The sequence below is a fragment of the Colobus angolensis genome, unplaced genomic scaffold (genome assembly GCF_000951035.1).
Source record: "Colobus angolensis palliatus isolate OR3802 unplaced genomic scaffold, Cang.pa_1.0 Scaffold156, whole genome shotgun sequence".
Taxonomy (NCBI): domain Eukaryota; kingdom Metazoa; phylum Chordata; class Mammalia; order Primates; family Cercopithecidae; genus Colobus; species Colobus angolensis.
The window spans coordinates 4,992,625-5,015,157 of record NW_012114666.1 but is presented as its reverse complement, the minus strand read 5'-3'; the positions used below and the strand labels follow the sequence as shown (position 1 = coordinate 5,015,157).

General features: G+C 43.0%; 1 protein-coding gene across 3 annotated transcripts in view; it reads right to left on the bottom strand.

Moving 5' to 3' along the window:
* Positions 1 to 6,889: 6,889 nt before the first annotated feature.
* Positions 6,890 to 22,533, bottom strand: part of BCAS1 (breast carcinoma amplified sequence 1) — a 124,504-nt gene continuing 108,860 nt past the window's right edge. For 2 of the 3 annotated variants that reach the window (XM_011936719.1, XM_011936720.1), the window contains 3 exons: positions 19,334 to 19,399; positions 14,924 to 15,187; positions 6,890 to 8,339 (listed from right to left, as the gene is read on the bottom strand). In XM_011936719.1, the coding sequence (XP_011792109.1) occupies positions 8,265 to 8,339; positions 14,924 to 15,187; positions 19,334 to 19,399 (405 nt within the window). In that variant the 3' untranslated portion in view covers positions 6,890 to 8,264. The remainder of the gene's footprint in view (positions 8,340 to 14,923; positions 15,188 to 19,333; positions 19,400 to 22,533) is intronic. The other variant, XM_011936721.1, reaches the window with a different exon arrangement.

Genomic DNA, 22,533 nt, shown 5'->3' with positions numbered 1-22,533 from the left:
TTTGTATTTTTTAGTAGAGATGGGGTTTCACTGTGTTAGCCAGGATGGTCTCGATCTCCTGACCTCGTGATCCGCCCTTCTCGGCCTCCCAAAGTGCTGGGATTACAGGCTTAAGCCACCGTGCCCGGCCAGAAGTTTTTAACCTATCACACAGACCCTAAGACAAAAACTTGAGTGCAAGTAGTTTATTTGGGAAGTGATCCCAGGAAGCACAAATGGCGGGGGTGGGGGGAGGGGCGCGTGCTCATGAGTATGTTACTGCTGTGGGTGACGGGTGGCTTGGTCTTGCTGAGGACCCTTGAGAGAACATGAAGACGACCCCTCAACATTGTCCCACTGAGAGATGGGGCAGCTGAGATATTTACCTGCCCTCTCCCATCTTTCATTGATTGAGAGTTGTCCTTCGGGGCATGAAATTTCAGGTGTTTTCAAAATGCCATGCAGGTGCGCTAAACAAGCTCCTACAGCCCCTGGAGAAAGCCACCAAGAGGAAAAGCAAAGAACGAGGAGTTTTGGGGTGGGAAGCTGTCAGTGCTGCGGGTAAACTTCGGTGGCTGAAGACGATGGCGCAGGGCAGCCACAGCACCTACTGCCATGGTGACTTGGCCACCATTATAAGTAGATGCAACCATACAACCAAGGACAGCCAAGGGTGGACCCGAGCCCCCTCTCCAGAAATTCTGCCTTACTTCGGAATGGGGTGAACAGCAGGGAAAATGAACATTTTCTTGGCTTTCTCTCCTCCCTCCTTTCCTTTATCTAGATAAGCCAGCCGGTCAACTGCTTATGAGGATGAGGAGAAACTGGGGCAAAGTTTAAGGAGGTCCCAAAGGCTGGGTGGCCTTCGGTCTGTGAAAGAGAACACATCTATTCTATCTCGGGCCGAGGTCATCTGCATCCTCATCAATAAGCTAAGTGTGCACTCATGACCTTCCAGACACGGTGCCTACAGACTCTAAATGCATGGTCTCCTTTATTCTCAGCAACTTTCTGAGGTAAGTGCTGTTAGCATTCCCATTCCGCAGAGGAACAAACCAAGGCTCTGAGAAGAAGTAATTTGCTCAAGACTTCACGGCCTGGGATCATGGGTGTGAATCATCTGGGTGAATGATGAGGTCAAATCCCAAGTCCATGTTTATGACACTTAGAAATAACCATTTACGTGTCCTTTTAAGGGTCAAAACCATTTAGAGGTTTTATCTCTTACAAGCTTCGAAGAAGTTTAACACATTGTAATAAATATCTCCCAGATAGCTCAGGTCACTCAGTGAATATTAGTTGAATTTCTTTTGTATTAGATCCTACCTGCAGCCAAAATATAAATCTCACTATGTCACCCTCCAGCTCAAATATCTTCCATGGCTCCCCATTGCCCTCCAGAGACAATTTAAACTCGTTACTATGGACTCTTTACTCCAAGTCCTTGAGATCCATCTGTGCCACCTCCCCAGCTTCCATCCTCTGATCCATTCTCCCCACAGTCTCACTTCAGCCATGCTAAGCTACCTCCCATTCTCTCCGTGGACCCTGGGCTCTTGCACTTGCTGTTCTTCTGGGAGCTCTTCTGTCCAACGCTTATTCACTTTGTGTGAGTTAACTCAACTGTCACCTCCCCAAAGTGGCCAACCTCCACCCCCTGTGGTCTTGCGCCAGTGCCTTCCCCGAGTCCCACGACATCCTGCATTTGCTTCTCTTACATCGTATTACTATTGTTTTTTTGCCTGCCTGTCTCTCCCACAGACACGAAAGCAAGCCTTTATGTACTTAGGTTGGATTTCAACCTGGCTGTGCCGTGTGTGCTCTTGGGTAAAGTCGTTTTCTCTCTCTGAGCCTTAGTTTCCTCATCTGTGAAATAAGCAGTGAACAAGGTTAAGTCACGTGACACACAATACCTGGCATATACTGAGGTTCAGTGCTAGCTTTTATTCTTTATGCATCTTCAGGGCCAGTCTTTGGACCAAACACGCTGCTGATGCTCAGTGAAGTGGCAGCTCTATCTGGACCAGTGGTTTTCAAGTTTTCTCCTTCATTGGAACCACCTGAGGGGTTGCTAAAACACAGGTTACTGGGTCCCACCCCAGGAGTTTTTGATTCTCCAGGTATGGAGCGGGGCTTGAGAGTTTGCATTCCTAATATGTTTTCAGGTGGTGCTGAGGCTGCTTGGTCCTGGGACTGTACTTTTAGAACCACTGGGCTGGTTGCCTGGGAAGGGTAGATGTCTGGTTAGGGTGATCAGGTATCCGGAGTTAAAACAAATTCACACTAGAGGATAAGGCGATCCACAATGGGTGTGGCCACAGGGTATTTGTTTATCAATTTATCCATTCAACCAATATTTGTTGAGTATCTACCATGTCCAGGCATTGTGCTAGACACCGACAATAGAACAATGAATGAGCAAGACAAGAAGGTCCAGACCTGATAAGTTCACAGTCTAGTGGCCCTGCTTTGGAAGGTGGGGACTGTCATTACACAAACCCCCTGAGGGCGAACTGAAGGGGCATAGTTAGTTTGGGGAATGGTGAGCCTTCAAACCACTGATATCAATAATGGCTTTACTGTCTGCTGCATCATTGTATTGCCTTCTCAACAATGATTTCACCAAAATGATTCATTGAAACTGATTATGGTATTCCCAAATCCCCTTGCCTGGAACTGCAGCCATCATTCAGCACAGTTTTAGGATGAAGTGAACCCATGGAACATGGCAGAATGGAGTGTCAGAGAACCAGAGCCAGGCTGTGAGACTTAACACCAGTTATATGAAAAGATACATTTCCTCATTATCGTTGTTAGCTGGAACAGAGTCTCAGAGAATCAAAGCCAAAGATGTTATACAACACCTATTATATGAAATGATGAATACCCTTATTGTTATCATTATCTGCCAATTCAAGTAGGAGTTTTCTGTAACTTGGTGCTAAAAGTTCCCTATGATAGAATAGCTTGCCTTTCCTAAGTGCTTACAATGTGCCAGCCACTGCAATAAATGTTTGGTATGCACCATCTCACTGCATGCTGACAGAGTAGGCTCTATTATTAGCCCATTGTTGAGGGAGGACACTCAAGAGTTTAAGTCACTTGCTCTCTATTTGGGAGTGGAGAAGATGAGAAGTAAGGCTGCTTTGTGGAGCAGGATGGGCCAGTAAGGATTATTTAAATGCACTGCAGTGACACCAACTTAAACATTTTGCAATCACACAATCTTCCTTGAGCTTCTTCCAAGAGGGAGCAGATAAGGATGGAAACACAAACCAACCAACCTTATCTTCGTTTGGAGGACTGAGAATCGTAGAAGGCAACTGACTTGCCCAGTTCAGCTTTCTCGTTCTAGTTCTCCTCATTAAACTTGACTGCTTTCTAGAAGTTAATCAACAAATACACTCTCCGGCGGCTTTGGCCCTGTTTCCTGATTAGGCAATCAGGGAAAAAGGGCTAGGCACCGTAGAACCCCAGGTCCTACAGCTCCCCCATGTGGCTATATTTTGACAAAAGCATGCTTCTGGGAGAGTAGCTCATGTAAGGAACCAGCCCTTCCATGGCTGTCATAGCAGAAGTGCAGCTGGGGGCCATTTTGTCAAGAAGTGCTCATTTGGAAAAACAAAACAAAACAAAAAACGAAAAAAAAAAAAAACTATACAGATGCATGCCAGTCCCCGGTAATGAAATGTAACAAAGGAAGCACTTAAGTTCAGTGAGGGAAATACAGCTTTAAATTACAGATTGTACCCAGAGCACTTTATAAACGGTAATGTGTGATACTGTATTATCCTTACTTCTGTGAAATTGTGGACTGCAACTTCTACCCAGGCCAGTTAAAGGGCCAGGAGATGGAGAGGGTTGCGTGAATACCGTTCAAGAAAAGAGCAACAGAGGCTAAGGGGTTAAACTCCCCAGAAAACCAATTTATGCAAAGGGCTGGATGCTGACCGGCATTCTGCGCTAAAGATCTGAATTACAAATTTAGAGAATTTGCTGCTCGGTAAGTAATTTCTTTTCTTCCTAACGGAGACTATAATTTCCAGTGGGCCAGTGCCACTTAATTTGCACTGATAGAGTGAACAAAATCTTGACCACGGAGAAGCCTAATTCTACTTATCGTGCAAAATTGCCTTTTAAAAAGGCTTAAAGAGGGACATTCAAAGGATGGTTAAAACCAACCCCTGTAGTCTTACGTTGCTGCAAAGCACCTTCCCTAGTTTCCCCTGTGTTTGTATCTTGGGTTAGTTAATAATTGGAATCATTTCTTTTTCCTTCCCTGTGAGGTAGGTAGTGTAGCTGATTTTATTTTTTTTAAGGTATAAGATCTACTTGGGATTCTCTGACATAGGAACTAACATTGCCAGATTCAGGTGGGAGAAATCTGCACGCTTCCAGGCACTTCGAGAAGGGAAGGGCACAGATTCTTGGTTTCTTGAAATCTAATTCTTTAAGACACTTAGAATCTAATTTGATGAGACCCCAGTGCTTCTGGACTGTTTGCAAACAAACAAGAACAATCTAGTGTGTGTGAAGTGGGAGGAGGGAGGGGAGAGAGTGTGTGTTTAAACCCCTGATAATCTGTCTAAAAAGCAAAGGATACATACAACAAAAACACAGGAATTTCACTTTCTTTCTCTTTTCCTTCCCATTTTGGCTTCTATTTTGGTATGTGCCTCCTTCTCCAAGACGATGAATGCAGGAAGGACCTCAGTGGCTGCTGGGAACAACTGCCCTTTTGAATGAATTCTTTTATGGTTACCAGTCAAAAAGTCACCGTCAGCTGGAACTGGAAGGGAGGGGTGTGTGTGTGTGTGTGTGTGTGTGTGTGTGTGTGTGTGCGCGCGCGCAGTGGCAGCCATTTCAGCTCAATAGCTCCATTCCTGGAAAGGTCACTTCTTCTTGACATGGGAGAAGACACACTTCCCTGTGTACCTAAAAATAAAAAGTAAATAAATGATAATGATAATAAAGGCATTTTTGCTCCCTCCCCCAGGTCTTAATTCTTTCTCTTTTAATAATGTTTTCCTGTGTGCCACTTTGCTTTGCTTATTTTCCCCACTGCTTGTTCTGTCTGAGTGGCATTTCTGGGAATCTGTGTCCTAAAGGCTTTCTTGGGTTTACTGGTGAGTTTCTACTCTTTTTCACTCTAGTTCAGCATAAGGGGTGGGCATTAGTATTTATTGTAAATGCATTGGGAATGGGATCTCAACTCAACACAACAACAACACACACACAAACACAAAAATGGAGTATTGTTTCTTAAGCTATAACTGAATTGAGAGTTCCCCCAATAAGTCATGTGCTTTACTTCTCTCTGGCCTTTCTTGCTTTTTTTTAAAGAAGCAATTTCATTAAAAGATTATTCTCTTTTTTGGCCCAGGAGCATAGGAAACCAGTTATAAAAACTGTTGGCATGCTTTGCAGAGAGATTCTCAGCAAAGAGCATTTTTTTGTTTGTTTTATTTTGTTTTGTTTTGTTTGAGTGGGGGACTTGGGAGGGCTCCATCTGCCTTAGTAACTAGCTAAGTAACTGGCCTGGGCTACTCAGTCTGTTTCTCTCCCTCCTGCCTAGGGGCATTTCTTATCTGGACAGAAAGCCCCTGTACCCCGCCAGGTGAAACTTGCAAATGATACTATCACCTTCCTCAATGGACTGCAGCTCAGGAGCTCACCAAAGGGTGCAGCAGGCAATTCCCGCGGTGTTTGGAGACAAAGGAATAGCAGCTGCCTGGTTTCCTTGAATCACCCGGTGCTCTGATGATGGCAGTGATGGGCCTCCCATCAAGGGCTTCCCCAAGTGCTATTTTCCTGCTTCGTGTCAAGTTAAGCATTCTGATACTAAGCGGCACGAGATAGTTCTCAACTGGGTGAGGCACAGGTGTGGGTAATCTCGAGGTATGGTTAGGAGGTTTGGAAAAGCTAACCCAGCTGCAAGGAAAAGACCTCTGGTCTTTATTTGAAACACGAATTCGGCCTGTCCAAGCTGGGAGCTAACAGGCCCCAGCAGCACAGGAGCCCCTCCTCACTTACACCTGGGTTTTGAGTGATACCGTATTTTGTTGAACACATTTTCCAAATGCCTATTTGCCAAAGCCGTGGTGTGATCTGCCTAAGCATCAAACTTGTCCTTATAGTTGAGGTCCACATCAGGAGAGTATATTCAGTGTTTATCTCCAATCAATGTGTGATGAATTGCATAGATTTGTGTGAGCCAATGTGTGTGTGTGGATCTGTTAGTTACATGTATTTATTTGCATGTATGTAAATATGACTATGTGAGTGCATGGATCTGTTCCTGAATGATATATATTTATACACATGAATGTGTACATATATATGCAAATATGGGTATAAATATGTATCTGAACATATATGTGTGTATCTGTAGTGGACACTGCCAATGCACTCATCCTCCAGTTACTTAGGCATCCCAGTTTCTCCATCCCTCCACCTCCCACGACAGCCCACAGTTCACCTCCGGGGGTTCAAAGGCCGTCTCCCTTGCCTCAAGGTCAAACTATCTGGGTGGTGCAATTCATGCTCCAGCTGAAACCAACCCTTGCCCAACTCCTGTCTTGCCTTCTATTTTTTCCTCTTACTCGCTTTCCCTGGGAGCCCACTCCCAGTATATCCTATGTGTCCAAATCCCCATCTCAGGTTCTGCTCCAGGCAACCTGGCCTAAGACAGCACTATTCTATACATGCATGTGTGTGTACATGCAGACATACAGGTGCACACATTTGTGTGTGTGTGTGTGCCCATATACAAGGAAATCCGGGAGGATCTGGGAGAGAGTTATCTTCCCAAGAAGATAATGGAGGAAGAGTATGGATTTTATACTGTAGAAGTTAGAGCCATCTCAGATATAGAGTGGGACTGCTTTGAAAGTTGGAAATTAAAAGATACTTTAGAAGTAAATGTATTTTTTATTAAATCAGAAAAAGAAAGATACAGTTTACACAACTGTCAGTCAATCATATGCTACTTTGAATTACATTTTAATAGACTCAGGGTCCTATTTACTCCTTTGTACAGGTATTAAAAACAACTCAGGTATTTGAATAATCTTCTGTGAATTTTTATTAACTGAGGTTATGGGGAGGGTTTTATCAAAGCACATCCTGAGAACATTAGGAATGACAGACACACTTGAGATAAGTGTCAGACGGAACAGATGAAGCGAGCCCCTCAGCCATCTGAGAAATTAATAATGTAAGATAGTAGAGACCAAATCTTTGTTAGGGATACAGAATACAGGATAAAAATGGGGACCTTACCGCCCCCTTGTGTTGCAAAATAACTGTGCAACTTCCTTTATTTGTTTTTTTTTTTTAGGTTGTAATCTTTGCCCTTGTCACTGAGCCTCAAAAGCAATTGTGTTCCCAAATCATTTTAAGCCCTCCCCAGTCAATCTTTTCCCTCTCGTCAATGACTTACAAGGACCCTATTTGAAAAACAACGCTTATTCATTCCTTTTTCTATACCCCACACAGTCCATTCTAGGAAATTGGCAACCGTCCAACACAGCCCGGTTCTCCCTCCTTGAGATGTGAATTTAAACAAATGGATTTTCATCTCCCCTCTTCAAGCTTAGAGGACGAGCACACGTTTGCTACAACGCTTAATTCCTTCTAGCATCATTTCTCTTCCACAACTTACTTGCCACTGCCCTTTTTTTTTTTTTTTTTTGACAGAATCTTGCTCTGTCGCCCAGGGTGGAGTGCAATGGTGCAGCTTCCACTCACTCTAACCTCCACCTCCTGGGTACAAGCGATTCTCGTGCCTCAGGCTCCCGAGTAGCTGGGACTACAGGTGCGTGCCACGATGACTGGCTAATTTTTGTATTTTTAGTAGAGATGGGCTTCACAATGTTGGCCAGGCTAGTCTTGAACTCCTGACCTCAGGTGATCCACCCACCTTGGCCTCTCAAAGTGCTGGGATTACAGGCGAGAGCCACCACACCCGGCCACCACTGCCATTTTCATCACTTAACCCGAACACATTCCTCTACTCCCTCCCTTTCCCGCTTGGTGATCATCAACTCTTCCGACCCAACTAGGTGACCTGCTAAACCATCTTTACAGTGATTTGCCAGAAAAGACTGGACCAGAGACGTAAATAATACACCTCAATGTACAACAGCTCGGGCTTAATTTCTAGGCAGAATTTCATTTGCTGGCTATCAGAAGAATATATACATGGAACGTGTTTGAGGAGGAGATGGGGTAAGGAGAACACATCTTGGTGGCAGGAGAACCTGGTGGGAACCGTGCTGATTTGTTTACTTGGATTTGCCAACTGGTCCGATGGATACTGGGTCTGTTTGCACTTGAGCATCCAACATCCGCTTTGGTCCCTGGAGAAAAACAGAAAGATGTGGCAGCCTATTGAAGATCTGTAATGTCAACAGCAACAATGGCCATTTATGTAGCACTTACTCTGTGCTAGGCGCTGTGCTAAATTACTGTGTCTCATTCCTCAGTGCTGGATAAGAGAATGGTCTCCAATCAGATGCCCGGGTTTGATACCCAGTTACATGACTTTCTAGCTCTGTGAAAACTTGGACAAATTACTTATCATCTTTGGGCTTTGGTTTTTTTATCTTTAAAATGGAAATGGCAAACTTACCTCAGAAGATTGTTCCCAAGATAAAGTGAGTTCATACTTACAATGCACTTACTAGCTGGGGTGTAGAAACCCCAACCAATTCTACCTCACTTTAGCTCCCCCTCCCCAGTTACCATCTAGGTTCATCACCCTGTTTTATTTTCTCTCGGAACATACCACTCTCTGAAATGATTTTATTATCTAATTTATTTGTCTAACATCTGTCTTCTACACCATATTGGAAGTTGCATAGATTCTGTGTATCTCAGTGCCTTGCAGGTTCCTAGCACTTGGTACCTAACCTTAACACTGACTGAATGTGGGTGAAGGAATGTTGTCAGACAGATGCTATTATTTTATTTTACTTTTTTGAGACAAAGTCTCACTCTGTTGCCTAGGCTGAAGTACAGTGGTGGGACTGTGGTTCACTGTAGCCTTGAAGTCCTGGGCTCAAATGATCCCCTCATGTCAGCCTCCCCAGTAGCTCGGACTACGGGTGCACACCACCACACCCAGCTCATTTTTGCATTTTTTGTAGAGATGGGGTCTCAATTTGTTGTCCAGGCTGGTCTTGAACTCCTGGGCTCATGTGATCCTCCTACCTTGGTCTCCCAAAGTGTTGGAGTTACAGGTGTAAGCCACTATGCCTAGCTTGGGCACTATTATTATTATTATTTTACCGTTTCTGTCAAGTATAACTTACAAAAAGTAAAGTTAACCTTTTCTGTATTTGGTTCTATGAGGATAGACCAACACAAAAAGCTACCTAAAACCACCACCCAAATTGACATGTCACATGGTTCTGTCCCCTCCCAGATCCTTCTTGTGCCTTCTGTGGTCAACCCCTCCCCAACACAGACCCTGGAAAGCACTGATCTGTTCTCATCCCTAGAGTTCTGCCTTTGCCAGGATGTCATGTCACGGGATCCTAGAGCATATACAGCCCTTCAGACTAGCTTCTTTCATGTAGCATAGTGGATTTGAGATTTGCCCACATTGCTGCATGGATCAATTGTGGACTTCCTTTTATGCTATAAGGCAGTATAGGGTAGTACAGTCTAAGATTGTATATATTGTACATCACAGTATATATATAGTATAGAGTAGTATAATGTATTTGTAGCATAGTATATATAGACAGTATAGTGTAGTATAAGGTAATATAGGATAGTATAATATAGAGTAGTGTATATTTTATAGTATATATAGTATACGTATATAGTATAGTCAAGTATGGTAACTATAGCACAGTATAGTTTAGCACACTATATAGTATAGTAAATATAGTATAGCATAGCATAATGTATAATATAGTATGATATATACAGAACAGTATAGTATATAGTATAGGAAAGGGAAGTATAATATACTATCATAAAGTATGTATGGTCTAATATATGTACATAGCATCATGTAGTATAATGCAGTAGAATATACATGGTATCGTATAGTATGAAATATAGTATATAGAGTGTATTATAGCATAATAAATAGAGTGTAGCTTAGTATATATGATGTACATAGGGCACATATACAGTATATATATATAGTACATAGATTGTGTAGTGCCCTGTATAATCTAGCATAGTATAGTACATTGTATATACTACATAGTGTAGTGTAATTTCATGTAATTTACCATGGAATCAGATTGCTGGGCTTTGAACACCAGACCTGTCACTTCCTAGCTGGGTGACTTTGATCAAATTGCTTAACCCTCTACTTAAGCCTTAATTTTGCCATTGATAAAAGGGGAATTCACAGGGTAGTTATGAAGATTAAATGTTAGTATATGCAATGTACTTTGAATACTCTTCGTCACACAGTAAGTGTGATAAAAGAGTTGTGATTATTTTTAGTGGTCGTAGTTGAATTCACTAATTCATTCAACAACATATATTGAGCACGTACTGCACACAACACATGGTGTTATTAATAGTTTTGAGGCATTAAGAGATGACCAGGACACCGCGAGATACTCAAAGCTTGGGCTCAGGAGTCAGCTGTGGATTTGGGGATGCTCCATCCCCTTCTGGTTTCATGACCTCTGGCTGGCCCCTGGCCGCTGAGAGCCTGCTGCCTCATGTGTGTGAGGTCTTAGACTGCCCCTATCCCACCTGGTCCTCACTGCAGCCCACGAGGTTGATGCCACTGCCGCTCCGAGGCTACAGAAGAGGCTGCTGAAGCCCAGAGAGCCTAAGCTACTTTAGCCAAGTCCCTGCCAGTAAGCGGGGTGCCGGGACTCCCCATGGCACAGCGGTGCCCGACTCATCATCTCTGCACCTTTATAACCCAAATTTTTGAATGTTATCAACAGGGGCCAAGACTTCTTACTTAATATCTGTGAGTAGCTTCCCTGCTCAGATAGGATTATGTCCCCATTCCGTGCACAGCCTGTACAGCCTGCGTGAGCAGGTCCCGGCCCACGGCTCCAATCTTACTTCCACCATTCTTCCCCCACTCTACCTCTCCACCCGCAGCAACCAGGGCCTTGTTTCTCTTCCTGAAATGTACTAAGCTCACTAAGCTCATTCCTACCCCCGCACCTCTGCCAGGGCTGTCCCCTCCTCCTGGAAGAATGAGCCTTGCTCTCTTCCTGTCTGGCACCTTTAACCCTTCCTGTCTCATCTCAGACATATCTCCTCAGAGACAATTTTGGGATCCACCAATTAAAAGTAGCACACCCCGCCCCCTACACACACTCAGGCAAAAGTAGCACACACCTCCCATCCATACTTAGGTAAACTCTATCGCGGGACCTTGTTTATTTCCCTCAGTGATCTCCCAGACCTACAATTTTGTTGGCAAATTTTGCCTTTAATTTTGTAACTTTAATTTTGTAGTTTTAATAAGTTTAACTTTGTTTTTTAACTTATCTATTAATACTTTTTAGCTCCATGCTTCCCCTTAGAATATGAACCCCTGATGTCAGGGACCCCGTCCCCTTTGTTTGCTGAATATACCTCCAGTGCCTAGTTCAAGGCGTGGGACGTGTTTTCTGCAAAGGGCCAGATGGCAAATATTTTAAGTCTTATGAGCCATGCAGTCTAGTCGACTAGTCAATCCAACCAGTCAACCCTCATGTTTTTGTGTGAAAGCAGCTACAGACAACATGTAAATGAATGAACATGGCAATGTTCCAATAAAACTTTATTTACAAAAACAAGTGTTGCATTTTTAATACCCCTGGTCTACCTCAGTGCCAGGATTCTAAATATTCTACAAATATTTGTTAAATGAATGACCAGATTATTAGAAATCATCTGAACTTTTCCATACCATCTTTCTTTTTCAGCCTTCGTACTTATTGTAGAGGCTGGCTTCTATTAAAATAATTAGAAGCCACAATGTAAATCATTCCGCGGGTGGTGTTCATTTTAAATGAATGAATCAATCATGGGTTAAAAAAGCGTAAACTAAGGCCAGGCGCCGTGGCTCATGCCTGTAATCTCAGCACTTTGGGAGGCCAAGGCGGGCGGATCACTCGAGGTCGGGAGTTCGAGACCAGCCTGACCAACATGGAGAAGCCTCGTCTCAACTAAAAATACAAAAGTAGCCAGGCATAGTGGCACATGCTTGTAATCCCAACTACTCGGGAGACTGAAGGAAGAGAATCGCTTGAACCTGGGAGGCAGAGGTTGCGGTGAGCCGAGATTGCACCATTGCACTCTAGCCTGGGCAACAAGAGTGAAACTCCATCTCAAAACAAAACAAAACAAAAAAAAGTAAACTACAAGAAACCCAAATGCAGGCCGGGCGCGGTGGCTCAAGCCTGTAATCCCAGCACTTTGGGAGGCCGAGACGGGCGGATCACGAGGTCAGGAGATCGAGACCATCCTGGCTAACACGGTGAAACCCCGTCTCTACTAAAAATACAAAAACTAGCCGGGCGAGGTGGCGGGCGCCTGTAGTCCCAGCTACTCCGGAGGCTGAGGCAGGAGAATGGCGTAAACCCCGGAGGCGGAGCTTGCAGTGAGCTGAGATGCGGCCACTGCACTCCAGTCCGGGCGACAGAGTGAGACTCCGCCTCAAAAAAAAAAAAAAAAAAAAAGAAACCCAAATGCTTTCCCCACCATCTTCTTTTCTGGTCCTTTAGCAACTTGCTACTCAAAGTGTGGTCAGTGGATCAGCAGCTTTTGTAGCATCAATCAGGAGCTTTGTGGCATCCCAGGTTGGACCCCGGAACTACTCAATCAGAATGTGTGTTAATAGATCCCTGGGTGATTCATGTGCACAGTACATTTTGAGAAGACTTGTGTTGGCAAATCCAATAGAGCCTCACCCAGGTGGGTGAAGTCTCTCTCAGGGCTACGAACTGGCATTCTTGCTTTACATCAACATCTGCATTCCTCACATCAGTGAAACCACTGCAAGGACTACATGATTAATTTGAAGACTGCACTACACCCAGAAAGAAGCAGCTAATAAAGAACTATTACATCTTGTGGAATAGGAGAGAGAAGCTATGAGTGTGAATATGCTTTAGATGCAATGCTTAATAAATATTTTTGGAAGAAAAATGAAGGAAGAAGGGAAAAAAGGAAGGAAGGGAAGAAATTTTAGTGGTTTCCATATGTAAATTAAATGATTAATGGATACCCAGTTTCAGCGTCTCCATTCACAAAGCAGGTATTTTTTAAACATGCAAGTAGAAATTGCAAGTGTGCTTAAAGTGGAGTACAAGGTTTTATCGAAGCGTAACAATTTCAAGTAATGTATTCCAAGTTTATATATCATATTTTGGTATCTATTATTTTAATCTCATCCATTCACTCCTTTGTTTGTCAAGCACCTGCTGTTTATGCAGTCCCATTTCAAGTGCTTGAGATACAGCCTTGAAACTAAAAGGTGGCGCCTCTACCCTCACGGAGTCCAGTGGTGAAAATAGGCTTCCATTTTGTAAAGGAGAGTAAAATAAGCAAATCTAAAACACCTCCTCACCAGTCTGTCTAAAATTGCAATCAGTAAAAAAATTTCCTCTGCATCTAGCAGCCATTGATTCTATAGTCCATGGAGTAACACAATTGTACATTTCTACCCCTGTTAAATTAAATAAGCAGGCCTTTAGCCTGAGGCAGTCTCCTTACTCTGAGTGTCTATGTAACAAACTGCAAGCACACTCAGTAAGTAAACAAACCAAAACCTACCTTATGAGAATACTTTTTTTTTTTTTTTGTAATAAATAGCCAGGTTGCAGCCAATCACAAATAGCTGAACTTCAGCCAATTACAGGCAACCAATTGATCAGACCATTCCCAAATAAGGCAGACACTTCTTCACATTGTGACCAAATAAGGCAAATGCCTCATTGTACCCAATCAGATAAATTTTCTACTTTGCTTCCATGTTTGGCCTATAAAAGCTTCCTGCTCATGCCATTGGGCAGTGCTCTCTGAACCTCTTTGGGTTTTGAGTGCTGCCCAATTCATGAATTGTTCTTTGCTCACAACATAAAATGTGTTTAAACTTGATTTGTCTAATTTTTTTAACACTTCTAATTGGTATAATATAATGTAAATAAAATAAGCCAATAATGCATTAATTCTCCATTCATTCATTCAACAAATATTACCCAGAGCATCTACTATGCACAAGACACTGAATAAAACCAGTGATGATGAGGCTGGGCACGGTGGCTCAAGCCTGTAATCCCAGCACTTTGGGAGGCCGAGACAGACGGATCACGAGGTCAGGAGATCGAGACCATCCTGGCTAATACGGTGAAACCCCGTCTCTACTAAAAAATACAAAAATCTAGCCGGGCGACAAGGTGGGCGCCTGTAGTCCCAGCTACTCGGAGGCTGAGGCAGCTGGGAGGCTGAGGCAGGAGAATGGCATAAACCCGGGAGGCGGAGCTTGCAGTGAGCTGAGAACGGGCCACAGTACTCCAGCCTGGGCAGCAGAGCAAGACTCCGTCTCAGAAACAAACAAACAAACAAACAAACAAAAACCAATGATGATGTTGACGGTGATGATGGTGATTACTTCTACATGATTGCTCCCTAGGTCTCAGGCACTGTGCTAGGTGACTAGATGCATTATCTCACCTAACTGTTTCATGAATTCTGTGAGTTAGGCACTATTATTTATGCACAGATAAAAAATCTGGTTCAGAGAGGCAATAACTTGCTTAAGGTCTCAGTTTGTAAAGTGGAGAAGGATTGAACCTGCTGGAAGTCACACAGCAGTTCAAAAACCGTAAGTGATAGACCCGGGAGCCCGGTGTGAGGAGCCACATGTGAAATTTGAAAAACTGACTGGGGCAGATGGTCTCGGGGAAGGAGAGAGCCCAGAAAGAAGAGGCAAAAAAAAAAAAAAAAAAAATCCACCTACCAGGCCTTTAAAGAAGCCCCCAAGGGACTGCTGCCGCTTCTCAGGTCTCTTTTGGAGCTTGTCCCCATTCTGCAGTGAGTTCGTGTCCACCGTGGCCTGCTCTGTGCACTGGGCTGCTTCTCTGGCTTCCTGCTTGTTGCTCTTCTGTTTGTTCATCTCGACTGCTGACTTCTTGTCCTTCGAGGAGCCCTCTTTGCCCTTCTGGGGTGCTCCTGTTGGTTCTGGCTCTGGCGGCGTGATAGTCTTTTCTGTGGAGTCTGATGTCTACAGCAATTTCAAACAAAGTACATTTTTAGTGGCTGCAAAACAACTCTCAACAGCAAGGGAATAAATATGTTAAAACAGAGATGTTCAAATGGTAGGTAGTATCTACATTTTCATGAATCCTAGGTGAAATGAAAGTAAAAAAAAAAGAAAAATTTGCACTTATGAAGTCACAGTGGGGACATTTATTTAGTTATCTAATAATTCATTAACACATTTTATGTTATCCCAGAAAGCACTCTTTATCCCTTATTCTGGTACCAGAACTTGGCTTTTTCTTGGGGAAACACCCTTCTTCCTCACCTACTCCATGTGGTCCAGGCAAACTACTTCCACCTCCAGACAAGAGCGTGTGACTTAGGCCTGACCAATCAGAGCACTGTCTGTGATTGGCCTGCTGTGATTGGCTGAGCATAGCCAAATGCAGATAACACTGGAGCTAATCTCACAGCTTTGCTGAAATAAGAGAGAGGCTGGTTCCCTTTCTCTTAGATTTGAAGCTGTGAAGTTGTAAGACTGGAGCTTCCAGAACCACCAATATTTCTAGGGAAAATCTTCCTGAAAAGGAAGCCAACACAGAGAAAAGCACAGCTGAGAGATGGAGAGAGACAGAGAGAGAAAGACCAGGCATTGATGGTATCATGCGTGCCTCCTAGATCTAGCTCTTCCTGAAGACTTTCTATGCTTAAGCCAGCTTTGAGGGGGCTCCTCCCACTTGCAACCACATGTGAGTGTTTTCTTGGGGATGCCCATTCTTTTCTTCATGATTACATCTACCCTAATTTTTGGTGTGAAATTGTCCTTTTGCTTCATGAAATGGTGGTAAAAGAGATGATTGTTTTATTAGTTTTGAATGTATATCCTTTTTTTATCAAAATGAAAGGTTTACAATCCCACGTTTCCAATAATTTGATGAGATGAGGCTGTAAAATCCAAAAATCTAGTAAATGCAGGCTGGGGTCAGAATAACCATGTGCATACCTTATTTCTCCGGCTGCAAAAGCAACAAACATCCAAAAAGATATTTCTGCAGTGTAAGGAAAGCACCAGTTCAAGCAAGGCTGGCTTTGATGTTGGGGAGAAAATTTAGAGCAGGGGAGACTGAGTGTTATATGCCCTGTCCACAGGGCAACAGTCGCTCCCATCCAGCCAAGAGATACCACATAGGCTTGCAGCTCCAGTATGGTCAGAGCTTCTGTTTTTCAAGAGAACCTTGAAATTAAATTTTTAAAAATGCAAAATATGTCAACTTTTAAACATTGACTTCAAAAGTTTTAAAGCCCTGATGGTGGCAACTGTCAAAGACACTTGACCCACCGGATACGTGTGTATAAGCACGATTCATGAAGTCATGTACTGTCCCCAGGTAAAAAGTTCTGTAACAAGGTAGCAGCTTTGATGGAGAAGGCATCAACTGAAGGAGAGCTTTCCTTTCACTCCAGTGAATCATGCACCCCCCTCAGAAATAAGCGGGAAGACAAACGGCAGAGACTCCCCATTCCAGAAGGCCTCCATCGGTGCTCTTCAGAGGCCAGAAGTCCTTGGAGAAAGAAGCAACAGGCATCCAGTGTACCTTGAGAAGCTCTTCTGTAATACATGTCTTGAATACGTCTGGCAGAGCCCAACTGTCAGAGTTGAAGCAAATGCTAAGAGATGGATGTCCAAGTACAATAGACAGCCCAGAGCAGACACTCTCCTTAGAATGAAACAGAAACTCTCACCACCACGCTCTTCAGAAAGGCCAGAAACCAGAGATCCCAGTTCAAATGCCTTGTGAACTGTTTTTGTTGTGTAGAGGATTTTAAGATGCAGTGAGTGGCTAAGAGCTCAGTGCCTGGAGTCAGAAGGACCTGGTTTGTTTCTAATTCCACCACAACCTTGCTGTGTGACCAAGGATAAACTGACCTCTTAGTTTCCTCATCTCTATGGGAGCAATAAAAGAAATGACACCTTATGGTGCTGTGAGAATTCAATTAGCTAAAAATGGAAAGGCCACACCAGTGTTCTCAAGTCTGGATCCAAGGCTCCGGAAAATAAAATTCCCAAATGGATTCTGAAAAACACTCCTAGGTAGGTATAAATAGAATGATGTTTCCAGCTTATTTGGATTTGTACGATGTCATTCCAACTGTAGAATCACCAAGGTTATTGGCATAATTCCTTCACTGTAAAATTCCAGACAAAATATACCATCATATTTAAGCTCTTCTTTTTGAATAAAATAATCTTATCCTGTTTTTAGGTAATAATCTTTGGGAATTTTGGTTCCAAAGTTGTCCAGGGACTTAGTTTGGGGGCCAGGTATAGTCATAACTTAAGAAACAAAATGAGTATAGTACAAAGCAATGTATTTTCTGTTTTAAAAATGTGGGATAAACCAATTATTATGGAAATAAAAATACTATAACCTATTTACAATCATTGCTGTCCATTCATGAGTGTGATATGGGCAACATTATAGATGGAAATTCCCTAGCAGCTGCATAATAGTAATAGTAACAAATAGACACTGTTAACAGTAGAATTGTGCCCTCACCCCAATGCATATGTTGAATCTCTAACTCCCAGTGTGATTATATTTGGAATAGGCAGTAATTCAGGTTAAACAAAGGCATAGGGTGGAGCCCTGCCCCAATAGGATTAGTGTCCTTGTAAGAAGAGACATCGGCGAGCTTATTCTCTTTCTCTCTCTGCCATGTAAGGACACACAAGCAAGAAGGTGGCTGTTTACAAGCCAGGAACACAGTCCTCACCAGGAACCAAACCCTGCTGATTTGCTTACTCCTTAATCCTATCGTTTCCATCCACAAGAACTGCAACAAAATAAATTTCTGCTTTTAAAGCAACCACCTATGGCATTTTGTTATGGCAGCCCACGCTGACTAATACAGTAGCTAACATGTACTGAGTCCTCTGTACCAGAAATGTTACGTTTTACATGTATTGATTCATCTAAGTATGACAACCCTATGAGGAAGTACTTTTCTTTTCTTTTTTTTTTTGAGACGGAGTCTCGCTCTGTCGCCCAGGCTGGAGTGCAGTGGCCGGATCTCAGCTCACTGCAAGCTCCTCCTCCCGGGTTTACCCCATTCTCCTGCCTCAGCCTCCGAGTAGCTGGGACTACAGGCGCCCGCCACCTCGCCCGGCTAGTTTTTTGTATTTTTTTAGTAGAGACAGGGTTTCACCGTGTTAGCCAGGATGGTCTCGATCTCCTGACCTCGTGATCTGCCCGTCTCAGCCTCCCAAAGTGCTGGGATTACAGGCTTGAGCCACTGCGCCCAGCCCGAGGAAGTACTTTTCATAGCTCCTTTGTATAGATGAGGAAGCTGAGGCACTGACAGATTTGGCAATTTGCCTAAGTCACACAGGAAAAAAAAAAAAAAAAGGCTGAGCCAGGATTTGAACCAGATAGTTTGAGTCTACCACTCATTCTTGTAGCCACTTCTCTATATTGTCAAAACTACTAGAAGAATATTTGATGCCATTTTTTTGTGGAGGTATATTTTTAAATTAAAAAAAGAGTACAGTTGCATGATCCCATTTAAAAAGAGGAACATACGTAGTTATAAACATGTCATAGCTACATTTCTTTAGAATAAAGGAAGTAATGAAAGCAAACTGTGTGACCCCCCCTCCCCACTCCATGTCTTTATTCTCTTCAAGACATAGATTCTAGTACTTGCCAAACACCATGCAAGGTGATAAAGAAATAAAAGAAGGAGACTTCTTGCCCCACAGACATTCCAGGCAGACATGAGAAGGGGCAGGGGAGATAAATGATTTATCACAATTTGTGATGATGCTATGAAATAAAAGAACAAGGTGTAGTTATGAGAGGCAGATATGGAAGGTCTTTTTGAGGGGGTGACATTTATGGCAAAAAGTGAAGGGTGAGAAGAGATTTTTAACGCAGACAAGAGGGAAGCGCACGTGTGAAAACTTTTTGATAGGATAAAGCTGAGGAACTGTAGTTTGTTCACGCTTGTGTCTGCAGATCCCAATCTCGTTCTTGGTATATAGTAGGTGCTTAATCCTGAGATGTTAAATGAGTCGGCCGTGGCTGAGAATGTTATTGAAAAGTACACTGTGAAGAAGTGAGAATACACCAGCTAATCCCACCACCAAACTGAGTTGAAGGTCACTTACTTGGCAGCTGGAGTCTTTCCCATTTTTTTCTTCTGAGTGGGTGATCCCTCCATCCCCTTTCACTGACTAAAATAACAAACAGACAATGGCCTTCAGCCACCACAAGTACAGTGACATGGAGAATGCAAGAAGGTTCTGAAATGGATGATCTCAGTCATTTATCATTGAGGTTTGGGATTAAGACAACTGGAAGACCAACTGGAAACATGTTACTTATCAGATACAGATTTCCATGCAATTTGTAACCATATCTAATTAAATTCAAGTGTTGGCTTCCAAAAATAACAACAAAAGTACTAAATCCTGGAATTAGGCAATTCTGAGAAAAATGATGATGATTCCAATTAATGTTGGAAGCAGGAGATATTTGAACATATTAAATGAAGACTGAATGAACAATTGACTCATGAATAGCCTTCCACTGGGAATATGTAGGCTGTGGGTGTTTTATTTTATTTTTTTTTCTTGATAGAGTTTTGCTGAGTATTTCATTTTCTACCCTTTAGCACCCCCTATAGTCAGCAACATCAGTGACAGGGATAAATGGGGTTGGCCTTGACTCCTTAAACTCCACACTCTAAGCTAATGGTTCTAGAAGTGTGATTCCAGGACCAGCAGCTTCAGCATCACCTGGGAACTTGCTAGAAAGGCAAATTCTGGAGACCCACTCTGGATCTTAATGAATCAGAAGCTTTCAGGGGTGGAGGCTCAACGATCTGCATTTTAATAAGCTCTTCAGGTGGCGCTAAGGATTGTTTGAGCTTGAGCACCACTGCACTCAGCAAGTTGGCCATATACAACTTCAGACTCATGCTGGGGTCTGTGGTTTTAACTGTGCATTTAGTAATATCCTATGCTTAGTGCTTGATACCTTAAAAATCTGGTAATAAAATGCTCAATTCTTATCAACAACATTGACTCAGGTCTAATTCCCACATATTTGATCACTGCTTAATGTCTCCTCTTCCCAGCTATGGGAGGAATGTAGAGAGCAGGGTTGCAGCAATGTGGGGCAAAGAGGAAGACTCCAGATTCCACTATTATTTATGGCCTTGACTGTCCATTGAAGGCACTCGAATACTTTTTGACTGATTAATATTATGTATCTTTGTCATCTGAGCTATGGTGTTCACATTAGAGATAATACAAACTATTATTTATGAAGGACAATTTTTAGTGGAGTGCTTACTAAGTGCTGGGCATTGTGCTAAATGAGATAATAACTTGCATTATTTCATTTATTCATTATGTCAGAACCTTAAGATGAGGAATTACTTTATTTTTCAGACAAGGAAATGGAAGCTCAAAGATGCTAGCACCACCATGGAACTAGCAGGTTTGAGTGCCAGTATTGGACAGCAGGCAATGACTATATTCCAGACTCTAAACCACCTCCTCATACTGCCCCTAGAAGGCAGGAGGCACCACTCAATCAATAAACATTTACTGAGCATTCACTGCATGAAATTGCTGAATGTTAAACAAAATGACAAAAGCTTGGATAAGATGGAGGATGGCCAAACTCAAATGTGGATGTTTATGGGATGTCCCCTCATCAGGAGTCAACTGTTCTTTTATTTTTGCTATTGTTATTATTATTTTTAAGAGACAAGGTCCCACTCTGTCACTCAAGCTGAAGTACAGCGGCATAATCACCATTAACGCAGCCTCAACCTCCATGGTCAAGCAGTCCTCCTGCCTCAGCCTCAGCCTCCCAGATAGATAGGACTACAGGTGTACACCACCATGTCCAGCTATTTTTTTTTTTTGAGAGAGTCTCACTTGGTTGCTCAAGCTGGAGTACAGTGGCATGATCTTGGCTCACTGCAGCCTCTGTCTCCCAGGTTCAAGTAATTCTCCTGCTTCAGCCTCCTGAGTAGTTGGGACTACAGGCACCTGCCACCATGCCTGGCTAATTTTTGTACTTTTAGTAGAGACAGGGTTTCACCATGTTGGCCAGGCTCATCTCAAACTCCTGACCTCAAGTGATCCACCTGCCTCGGCCTCCCAAAGTGTTAGGATTACAGGTATGAGCCACTGTGCCTGGCCCAGGTATTTAAAAAAATTTTTTTTGCAGAGATGGAGTGTCACTATGTTGCCCAGGCTGGCCTCGAGCTCCTGGGCTTAAGTGATCCTCCAGCCTTGGCCTCCCAAAGCACTGGGATTTCAGAAGGGCTGTACTCTTTTTAATATACTGCTTAGTGTGAAAGAGGTGGTGTCTGGAAGTTCCGTGTACTGAGGAACATCATTGTTGGGTGTTTCACTGAGATTTTCAACCCAATGGCAAACAAACCTCAGACTGTCCTCTCCACAAAATTTAGATCTATCTACATGGAAAGCAGGCTTTTCCTTCCTCTGTGTCTTCTGCATTGTTCTACAAAGGCCAGTCTTGCTTGAGAAGGCTTAGAAAAAGAAATGAACTGTTGGTTATCTCTTCCCTCCTCACAACCAGCTCTGTCAGCCTTCCCATCACACCCAAAGCTTTGGACACATAGGGATTTAACTCAGCCTCCAAATTCAGGCTGTGTCATAACAGCCCTTCCTACTCAAGCGCATTCCCAAGTGGCCTTTACACTATGGCTTTGGATCACATCTGTCAACCTCTGGGGAATGTTGAGCAGCAAAAAAACAAACAAATGCACAAAATGGCTTCTTAGGCAAAAACCAAATGGACGTGAAGAGTCATGCACGACCACTCCACTACTTTCTAGAGAATAAAATTCTCTCACTTGCCCCTTAGGAGAGAGGAATTCTAAACTTCCCATTAGTTGTTTCAATTTGGCATTCATTAGGGACTCTGCCAATTTAAGGTTTCAGTTTGCTTTCTTTCCCCCCATTTCTTTGAGAGTCCTTGGAGAAGAATTGGGATTGAATCAGAAGGCTGTGTTGACAGCAGCTGATCTCAGCTGACATCATGAAAACAGACCTCCAGGCTATCAGGGAGATTACTGCAATGAAGTTCAACTTCTTAAAAAGAAAAAATAAGGAGAGAGAGAGTATCTCAAATTTGTCAGTGATTTTTCTTTATTGCTTATTTTGAGGCATATAAAGCTGCATGTATGCAACGGTGACTGAAGTTTGGGTTTAGACTTAGAATCTTATTAAGTCCATCTGAAGTCACTTCTGTAGTAGCAGTTATTATTAATAACAACTGTTTCCTTCCTTCCTTCCTTCCTTCCTTCCTTCCTTCCTTCCTTCCT